The 18,261-nt window shown below is 34.7% G+C and overlaps 1 protein-coding gene across 1 annotated transcript; it reads left to right on the forward strand.

Annotated features, from left to right (window-relative positions):
* The first annotated feature begins 2,246 nt into the window (after positions 1 to 2,246).
* Positions 2,247 to 14,666, forward strand: LOC144835383 (uncharacterized). The gene is made up of 8 exons (XM_078690469.1): positions 2,247 to 2,384; positions 2,815 to 2,960; positions 10,224 to 10,477; positions 10,669 to 12,606; positions 12,854 to 13,031; positions 13,150 to 13,312; positions 13,414 to 13,502; positions 14,140 to 14,666. The coding sequence occupies exons 1-8, from the start codon at positions 2,247 to 2,249 to the stop codon at positions 14,243 to 14,245; spliced, it is 3,012 nt and encodes a 1,003-aa protein (XP_078546595.1). The 3' UTR covers positions 14,246 to 14,666.
* The last annotated feature ends 3,595 nt before the right edge of the window (positions 14,667 to 18,261 follow it).

The following is an 18,261-nucleotide window of genomic DNA, read 5'->3' on the forward strand; positions in this document are numbered from 1 at the left end:
CCCATCAATTTTTGGTCAAAGTAGATAACTATTATTTTACATTAAAATGGCATATTCAACAAATATGTTAAAAATTATATTTTCAGGGGGACAATACAATTTTAACCACCGGGAAAATTGTGCATATTGCCATTTGAAGTTCAGCAACAGTAAGCTGGACAGCTAAAACAAAATATAGATATCAAGGAGTGGTCTTCAAAAAGGCAGACAGTTAAACAAATTTTTGTCATTAGTTCAAATATAAATATATACGTCTTGCATAATTTTTAAGCCCAATATTACGATTTTATGCCCTTTGGTTACCGAAATTTGAGACCATCAATACTGTGGTTTCCGGTCACTTTAGGACAAAATATTTATATATAAATATTATATGAGCATACTAGGGTCAAAGGTCATAAACATTTTCTGACAACATTTTGTATTAGAGTGAATAGAAATATATATGTTCTGAGCATTTTGACACTAAAATGAACTTTGCGAGTTGCATTCTGGCTGCCTGTCCAGCAAAGGATTGAATTTAAGATCTTGGTATATAACCGCATCAATGTTTCAGCACCCGTCTATTTACAGGAACTCATTTTAGTATAACCCTGGTCGCCAGGGACTCAAATCTACACAAGATATTACTCGTCTTGCTGTTCCTAAAACTAGTAGACTATTTGGTGATAGATCATTTTCTGTCATTGTACCTAAGTTATGGAATAATTTACCTATTAATATGCGTATAGCTCCAAGTGTACAATGTTTTAAAAATGTTTTCTTTTCCCTAATGCATGTAGATGTTCCATTTATCCTTGTAGATACTGCTCTAATTAATGTACAGCGCTTTGGGCTTTTTTTTTTGGAAAAGCGCTTTATAAATCTATGTAATAATATAGTATAGAATAAAAATAACAGAAGAAATTAATACATTACGGTTATCTATTTTAATAGTTGCTTTTCTAAGAAAATGTTAATATGTGATTAGGCCTAATGTTAAATATACATAAAACGAGACTAACTGTTAGGGTCAGCATTGTTCACTATTATGATATTTCAGGACATTTGTCATTCGACAGCAACATTTTCACTTCGCTTAAAGATGTACTTGAATTCTAAAGCAGACGGTACGAACTGTACAACTACGGGAGCACAACATGGTTGTGACGTTAAGTTTGAAGTCTCCATTCGCCAGTTACGGTAAGACAGTACATTTAGCTAACGTCTTTTCATGGGCGTTCTAATGGAAACGAAGTTTTAACAATATAAGATATAGTCTTATACTGATTGTATGTAATAAACTCCAATGCAATAATTTGCATCTATCATTGAATTCAAACCATCAGTACCGTAACATACCGTCATTTATTATTTTGCCGTCTGTTGCATGTTAACAGATACAATCTTATAAATAAATCTGTTAATAATTACTATAATATTGTAAACCATTTCACTAATTGGTGTAAATACCATTTCCTTAAAATTAATGTTTAATGTGAATTGATACGGTAGTTGATTTTAGGGGAACAAGGCCAACAGCCATTAAGTCGCGTGCTACAATGCATAGTGATACCGGACCGACCGACAGACAGACAGACAGACAGACAGACAGACAGACAGACAGACAGACAGACCAACCGACCGACAGACCAACCGACCGACATAGTGAACTATAGAGTCGCGTCCACGCGACTAAAAATAGGTCAGTTCACGAGCCCTTTAATATAGGAAATGAGTTAATTAAAGTTGTCCCAGAGTATAAATGTCTAGGAACTATAATAGACGAAAAGCTGGACTCGTGTAAAAACATTCAAAAACTTTATGAAAAAAGGACAACAACGGCTATATCTGTTAAGACAACTTAGGAAATTTAATGCTAGCAAATTCTTAGTGTTATATCTTTTTGTAGAATTATCTGGGAGGCTTGTTTATATGAAAAAGATAAGGTATTATTAAATAAATAATATTCGTATACGTCTGACTCGAAGCCGTACTAAACGCTATAATAAGTCATTTGTCCCACAGTCTATTGTCACCTATAACACATTTGTCCAAGGCTAATTCATGGATCGTAGACTTTTTGATATTTTAGGCCTATATGTGATTTTATATAGATTTGTTTTTTGTATGTATATTTTTTATTATCTCTGCAGTGTATATAAGAGGAATTTCTGATGTATTTTTTTATATTGGACCAAATAAAGAATAATAATAATATAATAATCTATTATTTATTGATTCATTGTTTTAGGCCCCGTATGGATATGTATATGTTTGAAACATTGCCAATGAAAACAGAAGGGAACAATTTAAGATTTCCAGATGTTCTTCAAGTTACAGAAAATTCAAATGAAGTGAAATCAATTTCAAATCCTTTCCTCTTCAACCTTACATATTGGCAGGTAGGTCTATTTATTGTCCAGTTCTTAGACGGTATAATGTCTAGCGACAATAAACAGTATCGCATCTGCTGACATATAATGCCCATTCATAACACATAAATAGTATTTTACTTAGAAATAACTCTTTAGTAACCCCACGATAGTGTTCGAACTGAAGTTAACTAATTGGAAAGTAAAGCACTATCTAGCCATTCAGCCAAATAACTGACTATGATAGCTTTATTTAATCTAATTTACAGTATTTGTTAATAATTTGATTTGATAATTGAACTAAATTATATGCAATCTATCATTATCTTTCTCTATTACGTATTTATAGTATTAAATTGAAAGATAGAAAATGCTTCCATGTTTTTAAAAGCTGATTTTTCTGTCTTTTGTAAAGGCTCGAGAGAAAATTTTCTAATAGTAGTACACTTATCATATCCAGGGTGCATTTAGATTAAAGATTGTGGTATCGGAAGTACAAAATAATGAGAAACATAGGGTACATGTACTACGTAAAGAATTTGAACTGGACCCAAGAGAAAATGTATTGAGAAGCGTCCTTGTTGACAAGAGAAGCAAACAAATCAAGTAATTATCTCTATTTGTTATAATATTATTCATTTCAAAATGGTGTTATTTTTGCAAACAATATATCTCAGGCAACGGTACTTTTCATAAGGGGCCTACCACATTAAAAAAAATAATGGTTGGTTTTTCGTTAAATTGTTTTGGTCTTTCTGAGGGTTGGGAAAGACTGGGTATTTATAGAAACTGTACTTGTAATAGGTATACGATTTGGGGTAATTATTACAGGGAATTATACAATTGTATAATTTCCCCTTGTTCACCGATGGTTCAACTTTGTTGTATGTCCGGAAGAGCCGTAGTTGCGGGATTGGCCACTTGGAAGAAGGATTGGAATGTTCCATTCATCGCTGTCAAGCAATACATTTGAATAAACGTATGCCGTATTCTAGCTGTCAGTGCACACATAGGTAAAGTTTATTGTGCAAGAGAAGTTAGAATTGTGCTTCAGCTCACCTGGTGCTCCAAGTAATTTGTTATGCAAATTAGGCTTGCCTAGTATGCTGGCTTGAGCAGTAGACTGTTGTACTTGGTAGTGTGAAGTGCTATCTGTCTAGAGGCTAGATTGTATGCGCTTAACTAGCATAAGCTAGTACTAGCTGTTCAGTTTTTTTAGATAGGAAGAGAAGACGTCTTTCAACAAGAAGAATTAAAGCTGCAGATAATAATTGCATTAAAAGAAAAAATTGATGTAGCGGAGGTTCGTCTTAAAGTACTGGAGGACAAGAAGAAAGTAGTCGAGGGAGTGTGACGTCAATGGAGATAGCCGACGCTCCTGAAGGTCACGTAAGGTTTAATACACTTACCAGCAAGTATCCCACAGCAATTAAGGAACTGACGGAGAGATATGGGGATCCAGAGGTTATTGTCAATGCCTTTGTAGTGACCTAAACTATGTTCTGTTAAAGAAGTGAAGCCTTATATTAATTTTTATATGCACAATCTGATATTTCTTTCATTAATAATTAATTAGTTGTTTGATGCGTAAGACAATTTGTATATAATAGTTAGGCTGTTTAGAATTAAAGCTCTCTCTCACTATACATTGGTCTTTATTTCTTCATTTCGGTGAAAACGCCTAGTGACCGCGCAGAGTCACTAAAGTGGTGACCCCGACGTTGCTTTAGAGCACTTTTTTTTACTTTGACCGATGGCGACACCAAAAAAGCTTGCAGCCTGTTTGGAGCCTGAAGAAATACATGGAGATGGACAAATGGAACAAGCAGCAGCAGTTAGTCTGAAGCTTCTTCCATTTTGGCCTGGCGACCCTACCATTTGGTTTGCTCAGGTTGAGGCACAGTTCCTTACACGAGGTATCACAGCCGTTTGGATTGTTAGTGGACGTTAAAAATCACAATCTGTGTGATACCATTACCAACCTTTCTGTCAAAGGTAAAAATTCTCGACATTCAGTATCGTCAATCAGTAGCTCGCTAGTTGCCAGATCTTCTGATGCTAGATTTGAGGCCCTACTTAAAAAGTTTCCAAAACTTACACAACCGGTATACAACGCCGAAACTCATCGCATTGTTACGGATGGGCACCCAGTTGATTCACGACCTCGAAGACTTGCGTCAGATCGTCTAAATATTGCCAAAGCAGAGTTTGAGCATATGTTAGAACTTGGCATCACTAGGCAATCCAGCAGCAATTGGTCATCGCCTCTACATATGGTCGCTAAGAAGACACCAGGAGACTGGAGACCATGCAGCGATTATAGGGCACTTAACTACATTACAACACCAGATAGATATCCGATACCCCACATCCATGATTTCGTTACTGGACTGGCTGGAAAGTGTATTTTTACAAAATTGGATTTAGTGAAAGCTTACCACCAGATACCTGTACATCCAGATGACATATGCAAAACCGCCATAACCACACCATTTGAGAAATGCCGCCCAAACTTTCCTTAGGTTCATGGATGAAGTCATCCTTGGTTTGAACTTCTGTTATGCATACGTCGACGACATCTTAATTGCCAGTGATGATTACGATCATTTGCATCAAGTATTTGAGAGGTTAGAACATTACGGCGTAGTAATCAACCCCACGAAATGTGTGTTTGGTGTTGGTACATTGACGTTTATGGGACATCAACTCGACTTTAACGGTATTCAACCACATGCTGATAAAGTTAATGCAAAACGACAGTTTCCTCTACCAACATCAATGAAAAAGCTTTGGGAATTTCTTGGTTTGGTGAACTTTTATCGTCGTTTTATTTCACGTTGTGCAAGTATACTGTTTCCTCTAACATCTTTACTCTCTACAAAACGAAACAAAATTCGCAGCTTTGACTTTGATGATTCTATCAAGAATGCCTTTACAACTATAAAAGCTTCACTAGCGGAAACTACTCTACTAACTCATCCAATTCCAAATGCTCAGCTCAGCCTTGCAGTTGATGCATCTGATATTGGTGTTGGTGGCGTTCTACAGCAACGAATCAAAACTGATGAGCAATGGCAACCTATAGCTTTCTTTCACTACGCCCAGCAGAGACTCGTTATAGTACATTTGGGAAAGAACTATTAGCTATATACTTGTCTGTCAAGCACTTTCGGTATGCTCTGGAAGGTCGATGTTTTCACAGTAATATTACGCATTGGACAAGAACTTACCAGTTGACTTTAGCGTGATGGCCAGATATCAGCAGAATTCTTTAATGTATGAAGATAATTGGTTATAGAATTTATATTTTTAGTTAAACAGCGGGAATTCATACGTATTATACTTAGACTGCTATCTATGTTACTTGTTTTGACATTGAATGTATCCCTTAGATAGTATTCACATTTTTCGTTGGAGTTTGTTGTATCATAATCGGTATCGTTGTTTATTTCAAATGGATTAATTTTTAGATTTTGGAGCTTTAAGAGTTGATTTATTTCGTGTTTGAATTCGTCTTCCTCGATTATGTGATTGAAAGGAAATATTTCACTGAGACACTTATAGCAATATAAATCGTTTGGGATATGTCGACTATTTGGTGGGGATGTGGGAGAACAAATTGAGTGGGCGGGCATGTTACAAATAGCGCAGTTGACTTGTGTGTCGTTTACCCTTAAACACTTATTACAGAACATACATAACATTGATATACGTTGATATTATAAAAGGAAAAAAATAGTAATGAATAAATTAATGCTTATGCATGTACACACAAAAAATATAATGAAGATTTTAAATGTACGAGTTATCAGAAGAATAAGTGAAGTAATATTGCTATAATCGCACATTCAATACTTTAAAATTGCATAATATGGAAGTTCTGAATTTAGGCATCTAGGTTGGTTGTTTACTAATACTTATACTATTTATTTATATATTTGTAATACCATGAATAAAAATTATTAAAATTACAATGAAACAAATATCGTAGTAGTAATAATTGTAATACAGTGTACGTGTTTCATAGAGTAAAATATTGATTGATTGATATTCTGAGGCCCAGAAAGCGACGATCCAGTATATGGTAAAGCTTCTTTATCTCAAGCCAAACCTAAACACCCATTAAAAAATAAATTAGCCACTGCCAATGTAGAGACCAACTCTAAAGTGAAGTATTACTGCTGTGAAAAGCAACACCTGCTTAAATCTTTTTTTTTCTCTTTTGTGGCGTTAACCACTATTTATTCATTTCATTTCATCAACAGATTAATACAATTATTTCTAATAATAATAATAATAATAACTATTCATTGTTATTCTTAATTTTGTTTGGTTTATATATATATATGAATATATATAACCACAGTAGGCAAAGAACATTAATTCTAAACCGCCCGGTGATATACTGAAATTTAATTAATTAATTTGAAACGATAAAGATGAGGAAATCTGTGAGAATGAGAAAAAGTCGCCCCAACCGAGACTCGAACTCGGACCGTCTGCTTGATATGCAGTTGCCCTAACCATTAGACCACTGGGGCTTTCATGGTATTGTTCAAACTCGATTGGATAGCGACTCTTTATATATATATATATATTTTGATTTTATCAACGTTACTGTTCTTGGAATCAGAACATTAATATTTCTTTTCTGTTATCCACCTTTTTTCATAATTTTCTAGTATTTTTTTTTGTTCTATAATTCTCAACATCTAAAATTGTGAACACTTAACTAATAAATGTACTGTAGGAGATACATTTACTAATGTAATATAGTTATTTTCGGTAGTATTTTTTGACATATAATTCATTTATACCCTATATACAGATTATATACATTATTTTAAAATACGAATAGGCCTATATAAAAAAAAACAAAAACAAAAATATTAAAAATGCTTTTCTTACTCCTGTTTCTAGTTTTATGTCTCATGGTTATATTTGTTTGCTTATCTTGTGCGTTACTTATGTTGCGTTACGTTTCTTTTTTGTTTTCAATATTATTTTAATGCTTAAATCTTGTCCTGATATGGAACCATGTCTGACCACTTTGACGTTTTGAAGAACGTATGCTTTCTGTGCTTTTCTAAAGGCACCCTAAAAGAACATGTACTTCCAGGATCGTGTGTCTGAAGTGTAACGGCAAGCATAATACCTTGTTGCATCAATAAAAGGCGCTAATTCTGATAATAAAGTCGAAACTACTACTATCCCAGAAAATAAAGTTTAAACTACGACTATTGCAGATAGTCCTAAGCCAGTAGCTGGCAACAGCTGTGTACTCAAAGGCGACGTTGGAGAATGCACATTAGCGATTGTACCTGTGAGAGTGTGCATTGCGTGGAGATGAGTGACGTGTTATACATTCATGGACCCCGGAAGCAATGTGTCCTTTTGCAGTAGAAAACTGATAGACGAATTAAAATTGAAGGGTAAAGCGTTTCCATAAATCTCGACACTATGTCTGATTCCAACACAGTAGATACGTATCGAGTAAATTGGCTGATGGTTTCTGGAGTGAATGTAATCCGATAAGCTTGCCAGAGGTCTAATCAAAGCAAGTGCTTCTAGTGAAGTTGGAGCATATTCCGACAATCAATGATATTAGGGAATGAAAGATGTCCATCTACCACAACTTACACGGAATAGCACCCCGATTGACCTGTTGATTGGTGGTAACAATGTTCCGGATGCGTATACTCCATCTGAAATACGAACAGGACCTACAGGTTCACCGCATACAACCATAGCAGCATTGGGTTGGATACCCTGGAATGTGATACGATATGGCGACGGGATGAAAAACTTCAATAAAGTAAAAGTGTTGTACCGGGAAGAATATGAATGAATATTTAACTTTACCACTATCGTTTAACTGTCGTAGGTACATAAAACACCCATGTCCATCATTACTAGCATCTGCAAATATATGCATCTGTCTGTTGACGACAATCCCAAATTGTGCAGGTAAGTAACATCTTGAGATAGTTATGGCTTCGACTAGATATACTTGTAGTCCGGTGGCAGGAGGGGGAATCACCACCTGAAAGGGGACAAATTGCCATCCGACTTTTCTAGACCCGAATTGTCCGTAGATTACGAATATGGAAGGTAATCGCTCAATTGGTGCATTTGTATGCAGAGAAGTAAACATAAGGTGTGACAACATTTTGTATTGGACCGATAGCACAGCGGTACTACGGAATATTTTCAGTGAAACTTCTCGATTTCAAATCTTTGTTTCAAATAGGGTGAATGTCATACGTGATGCAACCAGTCCAGACCAATGAGGATTTGCAGAGTCAAATAAAAACCCGGCTGACATAGCTACCAGAGAAACCAGCCTCAATGAATTGGACAGCAATTCAATTTGATTTCGAGGACCAGGATCCCTGTGGAAAGTGGAAGAAGAATGACCGCAGCAGATTGTAACCAAGCCGTAGATGAATCTGATGTTGAGGTAAAAACAGTGTGCGCAATCAAGCACAAGAAGTAGTCCACCCATTGAGTAAATTAACTCAAATTATACTTTTCTACTTGGTATGCACTAAAAAGGGCTGTAGCCTACTTGTTAAAGCTGAAGTCCTCGCTAATAAACCGTTCTTCGCAAAATGATCCTGATGCACGTCTGCAAAAGGATATTCAAAACGCTAAAAAGTAATTGTGAAATACATCCAAATGTGCATGTTTGCCGATGAACTCAAAGCTTTACAGCGAGATGATCTACACAAGAGCTACAGTTTCCATATCAAGCACACTCTACAAGCTGGACCCAGTTTTAGTCGATGAAGTACTGAGAGTTGGTGGACGCTTAAGTCAAGCTAATATTGCAAAACACAAAAAACAACCGATTATCACTGTGGCTGATCTCATACTCAAAGAACCTACTGGATTAATGGAGCAAAACGGTTTAAAACGTCTCCAAATGCGATTTGAAGCTATTCTAAGCAGTTTGGTGTTTTTATGTTAACAAGTTTTTTCGAAACGTAAGATTATCAATCGATGTGTTTTTTGCAGACGACAGGGTTATGCTGGCTTGGGCATTTATTTTGTTCATTATAGTCAGTCAAGATTCAGGATTCATGAATAAGGCGTTCGATGAAGAACCGCAATAAAAGAACTGAATTGCAAACTTGTCTTGAAGTTTATTGAGCAGCTACACTAGATATAAAAATAATATTTTTGTCGTTTTTGCTGTTTAACGGTTTTCGGAAAATAAAAACAATTATTGTATATGCGAAGCATCCTCGTATTGTGTGCGGGTATGTTTCAGCATCGGAGCGAATCGTTTAACCTAAATTTGTTTTAATCGCAAATAAGTAAATCTAAAACTAAACTTAATTATTAACATCGTAAAATTGGGTGGTTAGAATCAGTACCGAAAGTATGTAATTAACTTTCTCTACTATCGAGAAAAAATACGCTCAATTTATCAAATTGTGTACTTAAATTTATCGCAATTGTATATATAGGCCTATGATACAACACATCGAGCAATTATGTCTAAATCGCGGCCAACGAATTGACTGATCTGGGAATCGCTAGGACATTTCCTCCATCAATAATTACTTCTCAAAATTGTTTTCCGGTATTATTAATCATATTTATATTTGTTATATCTATAGATTTATTCTGGTATTTGAATTTTAACTTTACATAATTATAGTAACTGATAAAGATCAAATAAAAATCGAAACGTTGAATCATGTACAGTAACATACCGTATCATTAATTCTATTTTCCATTGTTTAATAAGACATATTCAACATCTTCAACTATATATAGGTTCATACTCCCACAAGAGAAATTCCACCTGGGATTCCGACATAAAATGAATACTATTAAGAATTAAAGTTGTTATTATTTTAGAATTAAATTTGATGCTAACGTTTACTGTGATGATAACTATTACACCTCACGTTGTAATATATCCTGTGAACCACAAGAGACTGATAATTACAGATGTGACAAGTTGTCTGGAAAGAAGATTTGCTCTGCGGGATTCGCCGGATTGGATTGTCTAGAAAGTGTTGATCATTGCTCCCTAAACCCGTGCAAACACGATGCTGAGTGTATCAGTCAAACGGATGGCTTCAAATGCAAATGTAAAAACGGAACAACAGGTATTAGTAACATGCTTATATCTGGTACAGATATTTAAAATGTCAATATTATTTTGACATTAAAATATTTGACTAACCCCGTATTTGACTAACCCCATTTTGCTGCCAAAATCGAATACATTGTGTTTAAATAAATCTTAATTGACTGTCATTTGTTGTGTTTCTGCTGATATCAAAATATAATTTTATAGGATTAAACTGTGAAAAGGAAATAAGCGAGTGTTCAAGTTTACCATGCCAACATGGAGGAATTTGTCAGGATCTCTTAAACGGATTCCATTGTAATTGTACATCTGGATACACGGGCGAGTTCTGTGAGTTAGAAATCAATGAATGTAACAGCAACCCGTGTATACATTCAGGCCAGTGTATCAACTTGATCGCTGAATTTCGCTGTGATTGCATTGGCGGTTACTATGGGCCCATGTGTGAGCATGATATTGACGAATGTGAAAGTAATCCTTGTAATTCCAACAGTGTCTGTGTCAACGGACGTAACCATTTCACGTGTAATTGTTCAAAGGGTTTCGACGGACTTTTGTGCGAAAACGAAATAAACGAATGCGATAATTCACCGTGCCTTCACGGGGGCACATGCAATGATTTGGTAAACGATTTTAACTGCGAATGTACAACTGGATATTCAGGAAAAGACTGTAGTAATAACATAAACGAATGTGCTAGTAGACCTTGCTTTAATAACGCTCCGTGTATTGACGGCATAGGAGATTATACATGTAATTGCATTGATGGATTTAATGGGAAAAATTGTCAGTCTGAAATTGACGAATGCGATTCAAATCCGTGTGATAATCAGGCACGATGTAATGATACAGTAAATGGGTACAATTGTGTTTGCGTCCCTGGGTATTATGGACAAAATTGTCAGTTTGAAATTGACGAATGTGAATCAAATCCGTGTGATAATCAGGCACTATGTAATGATACAGTAAATGGGTACAACTGTGTTTGCGTCCCTGGGTATTATGGACAAAATTGTCAGTTTGAAATTGACGAATGTGAATCAAATCCGTGTGATAATCAAGCACTATGTAATGATACAGTAAATGGTTACAATTGTATTTGCGCCCCTGGGTATTATGGACAAAATTGTCAGTTTGAAATTAACGAATGCGAATCAAATCCGTGTGATAATCAAGCACTATGTAATGATACAGTAAATGGGTACAATTGTATTTGCGCCCCTGGGTATTATGGACAAAATTGTCGGTTTGAAATTGACGAATGCGAATCAAATCCGTGTGATAATCAAGCACTATGTAATGATACAGTAAATGGGTACAATTGTATTTGCGCCCCTGGGTATTATGGACAAAATTGTCAGTTTGAAATTGACGAATGCGAATCAAATCCGTGTGATAATCAAGCACTATGTAATGATACAGTAAATGGGTACAATTGTATTTGTGACCCTGGGTATTATGGACAAAATTGTCAGTTTGAAATTGACGAATGTGAATCAAATCCGTGTGATAATCAAGCACTATGTAATGATACAGTAAATGGGTACAATTGTATTTGCGCCCCTGGGTATTATGGACAAAATTGTCAGTTTGAAATTAACGAATGTGAATCAAATCCGTGTGATAATCAAGCACTATGTAATGATACAGTAAATGGGTACAATTGTATTTGCGTCCCTGGGTATTATGGACAAAATTGTCAGTTTGAAATTAGCAAATGTGTTAGTAGTCCATGTAAACATAATGGGACATGCCGAAATCGAAAAAACAAATATACATGTAAATGTGGCATTGGGTATAGTGGCATTAATTGCGAAGAAGTCAATCATTGCTTCAGTAACCCTTGTTATCATGGACAATGCATTAGTGAAACATTAGGTTATCGCTGCGAATGTTCAGACGGTTACGATGGTCGCAATTGTGACAATGACATTGATGAATGTGCTGATGTAACGTGTTTGAATGGAGGATCCTGTCACGATGGTGTTGCTAGTTATGACTGTCTATGTGAAGATGGATACGAAAGAGACATGTGCAATTATTGCTCAAAGAATAACTGTCTTCATGGAGGTGTCTGTCTCAATTTTGAAAATGGATACAAGTGCCAGTGTCGAGATGGGTTCTACGGTAGTGATTGTCAGATAGGTACTATTATAATAATTATACGGTAATAATAAATTTGTGGTTTGATTCAACAGAACAAAATACGTGTCTTCATAATCTCTAAATCAATCACCCTTAATATAACTTTAGCCCTGCAAGATTTTTCTATAAAAAAATTTACGATGTGTAATAATTGATGCGCGTTTCCCTGAATTTAATATATATACATTTAATTTTAACATTATACGTTTAATTTAGCCCTACTAATTGATTTATCTTTTTATCGAAGATGCTGGGGAGGATGGCATTATGGTTAATTCTAACGACGGTGCAACGTTTGATAAAACTGATGTTGAGCATCGTGTGATATCATTGATTCAAATAATTTTAAAAGAAGAGGAAGCCATGGAAAACATTGATGTAGAGTTCATTCCAATGGCGTCATCCAACTCAGACGGCCAATCAAAGTACGTACAATGTTTTTATTTCAAAGAATATAAAGTCCCATACTTCATATATGAACATTTCTGCTTTTTTTAAAAATAATGCAAACAATAATATTATATATTATTAATTATATGGCAGCTTCCTACTTGTCACACGTATTAACAATACCGTAATACCAGCAGAAGAAATACGTGAATGTTTAGAAAAGGTACCAACAGAACAGCTACATATGGCACTGAGGCCCTATTACCTTGATGGATATGATGAAGAACTAAATATGAATGAAACACATCATACGAAGGTAGGCCTAAATATACATTGATTTATTGCCATTACACCTCCATAACACATGACGTAGCGTTGATTATTGTTTTGAAAATCGCAAAATATAATTTGTTTCAGATTTGGATACACGAATACTGGTTATATTTAGCAATCGGAGCTGGATTAGCTTTTCTTGTTGCAAGTGTCATTACGTTGGGTTATTTCCGGTATGTATCGACATTTTAAAGGAAGTTTAATTTATGTTTATTATCATCATCATCATCATCATCATCATCACAGGCGCTGTCGTATATATGTTACTGTACCATACCTTACATTTCACAAAATGCAGGACAATTGTTGATATTCAAATATTAACAATAAAAGTTCGCATGAATGATATGAATCCACAGAAAGCAGGAAGACACCTTTTATATATTTTCATTACGTTGGATAAGAGAGATAACTGATTTAGCAAAGCGTTTTTGAATGTATGTTGAAAATGATTTAAGGTTTTAGTTGAAAAAGTGACATTAATCAATATCTTTACACTACCTTCTTTGACGTTATGTGCCAATCCACTCCGCCCACTTATTAATTATGTTAAACTCATTTTTTTCAAAAATGGACACAAGCCCTTTTGCATATCAGCTCTTCATTTATTCAAGTTGGTTTGCATTAGACCAAATAGTGTTATTATAATGAAAAATAATTTTACTTGGAAAATGGTAACATAATTGCTTTTATAAAATTAAAAATGAGATGAAAAGATTTTTTGTCTCAAAAGTAAGTATTATGCCCTTTTTAACATCATTAGCGATCTCATATATGGCATGTCATTAACTTTGAACATATGTTTTACAGGGAATGGAGAAAGGGAAATTATATTGTTGAAGAAAAATCAAGTTCAGTAGTAGACGATTCGGTTGTCAAAATGGACGAGGCAGGTCAAGAGATAACTAGTGTTTAATTTCATCTTCATAATCTATTTGCAACGTTGTTCATTTCGTGAATTTGAAACGATGATCTAACGTGTGGTCCAAGCAACATTATTATCTGAAAGAAAACAGAAGATAAAAACAGAAGAAAAAGTCGAATACTTAGTGAAAGAATTAGGCCTACAAAGCAATTTTATATTTAGTGGAAGAATTACAAAGCATATACTAATGACAAAAACAAGGTTTTCATTTAATTTTAACTTAATTAAAACTTCTTAAAAAGTACATCAGAAAATGGATGTATATTGAGGTGCTTGAGCGGTTTAGAAAGCCACAGCCATACTTTTGGCGCAGTTTAAAAGCACTCGTCAATATTCATGTTGATATACATGGCTCGTGTGCACTTAAAATAGCCCAGTGCATCGTTCGGAACGAGTAAGGGTTGCTCCGTTGTTATGGTTCATTTCAGCCCTCTGTCTCACTGTATTGACGTACAACCCCAATGGGTTAACAATTTGGAAAAGGGGCTGTAAAAGTATCTTAATTTCCATAACACTAAACTACTGTGTATTGTTTTTATTTCATCAAAATATATTATACATCTAAATTTATTTACGCTCCTAGTATTTGAGAATATTATTATTAATATATTTATAATTGAATTATTTATAATTGAATTATTATATATTGTTCCGGAAAACTCCTAGGGCTAAAAGTTATGTTAAATGGCTTGTTTATCTCCGCACAAGGAGGTATATATGTAATCGATCGCGTGTGTTTGTTTGTTAGCAGGATTAGCGGACTTCATCTCAGCTCCCAAGGGACAAAGAAACTGCTACACAACATCAACAATGTCCATCGCGTAATCAAAGACAGGACAGAACGACCTGATCATAATACAAACAATTCGCACACGAAGAGGAAACGCTACGCGAAGAAACTGCCAAGATCCGCATGTTATTTTTGTGGCGAACAGAACCATCTACTGAAAGATTGCAAGCATGGAAAACCAGTCCGTTGTCATGGTTGCCACCAAGTTGGCCATAAACAGAACATTTGCCGCCAGTACTAGGAAGTTGGCAAGGAAGAAAACGCCGACCCTGAATATAACAGGGAGAACTGTCAGGGTAATTTCTTTCAATCATTTGTTGATAAAAACCAATTTAATTTTCTTTTAGATGAATGTAATGTAATAACTAATAAAATACCCAATTCTGAACCAATTAATGATACAAATGAAAACCAACCTCCAAATGTAAACAGGTCAACTAAGCATAAGAAAGTTAGACGTAGTAAGAAACGCAAGCGTTTCTTAAACAACAATAATATTAAAATTGCTTACAATAACATTCGAGGTTTTAAAAGTAAAAAATATGATATCCAAAAATTTATCAATAAGAACCAAATTGATATCTTTGGTATGGTTGAAACATTTTTAGCTGTTGACCCCAAAGTTAAAGTTAATGGTTACAACTGGATTGGAAAAAATAGATCAAAGGAATTTAAGAAAACCCAAGGGGGTATAGGTCTATTAATTAAAGACAGCATAACAATTTTAGATGACAATGTTCTAGAAACAAAGACAGATTCGCTTGAAAGGTTATGGGTCAAAGTTCAAATTGATGATTCACCAGGGAGTGTCTATTACATTGCTATTGTTTACTTTCCATGTGATGGTACAAACCGTCCATTAACTGATGAATTGTTTATAAGCCTACTTGCCGAAAAGTTGGAAATTGGAGAGAGTTGTGATAATATCATTATTATCGGGGACTTCAATGGTAAAATCGGGAATGAAATAGTAGGGGGTGATGATATTGTAAATTATAATGGTCAATGTCTCCTGAACTTTTGTACCGATTGTGACCTCCATATACTTAATAGTAGTGAAAAATGCACTGGTACTTTTACATGGTTTAAAAACCAACAAAAGAGTGTCTTAGATTATGGTCTTGTGACCTTTAATATTTACGAAAAAATTAATGAATTTTTAATCGATGACAATTGTCTGTACCACTTGGGTAGCGACCACAATGTAATTATTATTGACCTAAAACATGAATATAACAAGAAGAATGATACGGTTCATATTGATAGTAAACAAACTTACTGGAATATAAACCGAGATCAAAATTGGGAACCATTTCAGCAAGCTATTAAAACTAAATTTGTAAATTGGAATCCTTCAAATTTAAATGCAGATGAAGCATGGAGTCAGTGGAAAGATAATATCATATCCACTGCTGAATGTTGCTTTGGTTACAGATCAAAATCTAAAAAACACAAACCATGGTTTGATAAAGAAATTGAAGGGTTAATTTTGGAAAGACGAAACGCCTGTCAAGCGCACCGCCATTATTCCAAGAACAAAGATAATATTGACTTCGATAAAGATAGGTGTAATACATTATGGAACCATTATCAGCTTAAACGCAAAGAATGCAAATTAATAATAAATAAGAAAATTATGCTTAATCGAATAAATAAATGTACAAAGCTTGCTGAAAAGGGTGGCGCCCAATGTAGTGATTTTTGGTCGATGTTAAAAGGTAAACAGAAAAACAACAAAGCAAACTCTATTATTATTCCTAACACACAGAATGTAACGTCTGATAGGGAAACGATGAAATCATCAATAGCCGAATATTATAAGAACCTAGGTAAAACCAATTTAATATCAAATGATGATCATTTATCCATGTATTTAGAAGAGGATGATAATCCAGACTGTAACTGGGATAATGATAATAACCTAGATGAACTTAATCTCACTTTCGATGACGTTGCCAATGCAATCAAACATTGCAAAAACAACAAAAGTCCTGGCTTAGATACGATAACAAATGAAATGTTAAAAAATGGAGGTCATGCTCTTACAAATTCATTGTTTAATCTATTTAAGAGGTTATGTGAACTTAAAACTATCCCAAATGATTGGAACATGGGTACTATAATTCCGCTCTTAAAAAAAGGTGATCCTAGAGATCTAAACAACTACAGGGGTATAACGCTTAACTCATGTGTTGCTAAAGTTTATAACCGTATCATCTCCCAAACAGTGTCAAACTTCATTGAAGAATTCAACCTCTTGAGCGAAGTTCAGGGTGGTTTTAGAGCAGAAAGAAGATGTGAAGATCACATCTTCACACTTAAGAGCATTATAAGTGCAAGACAATCAGAAGGGAAAAAAACATTTCTCGCTTTTTTGGATTTTAAGAAAGCATTTGACACTGTTTGGAGAGATGGACTTTTTTCAGCTGTTAAGAGAATAGGTATTAGGGGTAATATGCTAGAAATTATTAAGAATCTTTATATGAATGTAAAAGGTAAAGTTAGGTTTGGTGATATTGAAACTGACTTTTTTAACATTGAAGAAGGTGTAAAACAAGGGTGTTCACTATCCCCAATTTTATTTTCCATCTTCATAAATGAACTTAGAACAATGATACGTACCAAAGACCTTGGAGTAAACATATTTGATGTTAGAATTGGAGCTCTCTTTTGGGCTGACGATGTAGTGTTAATCGGTGATGACGAAAGAGAATTGAACCTTCTTCTCCAAACAGCAAGTGAATTTTCCAGAAAGTGGAAGCTTGCTTTTAATTTTAACAAATCCAATGTCCTCATCACCGGACAACGGACAAACAAATATAAAAAGTGGAAATTAGGAAACCACTACATTACGGAAACTAATTCTTATAAATATCTTGGGATCTACATCTCTAACGTTAACACCGATTCACAACATGTTGAGGAAGTCCTAATGAAAGGTAATAGGATAATTGCATACATAAAATCTATAATTTACAACCAAGATGATTTTAATAGAGTGTATTTTGGTGATTTGCTTTGGAGAGTGATTGGCCTGCCCACTATCAATTATGGATGCTCCGTTTGGTTAAGTGGAGGGAAATCTGAAAAAATAGAAAACCTTCAGTATCAAATGGCAAGGATAATTCTAAAAGCACCTAGAAATACAGCTAAAGAAGCTCTCTATGGTGACCTAGGATGGTACTCACTTGCCACTATACATAACAACTTTAGAATA

The sequence above is a fragment of the Antedon bifida genome, chromosome 1, assembly GCF_963402885.1.
Source record: "Antedon bifida chromosome 1, ecAntBifi1.1, whole genome shotgun sequence".
In the NCBI taxonomy this organism is placed as follows: Eukaryota; Metazoa; Echinodermata; class Crinoidea; order Comatulida; family Antedonidae; genus Antedon; species Antedon bifida.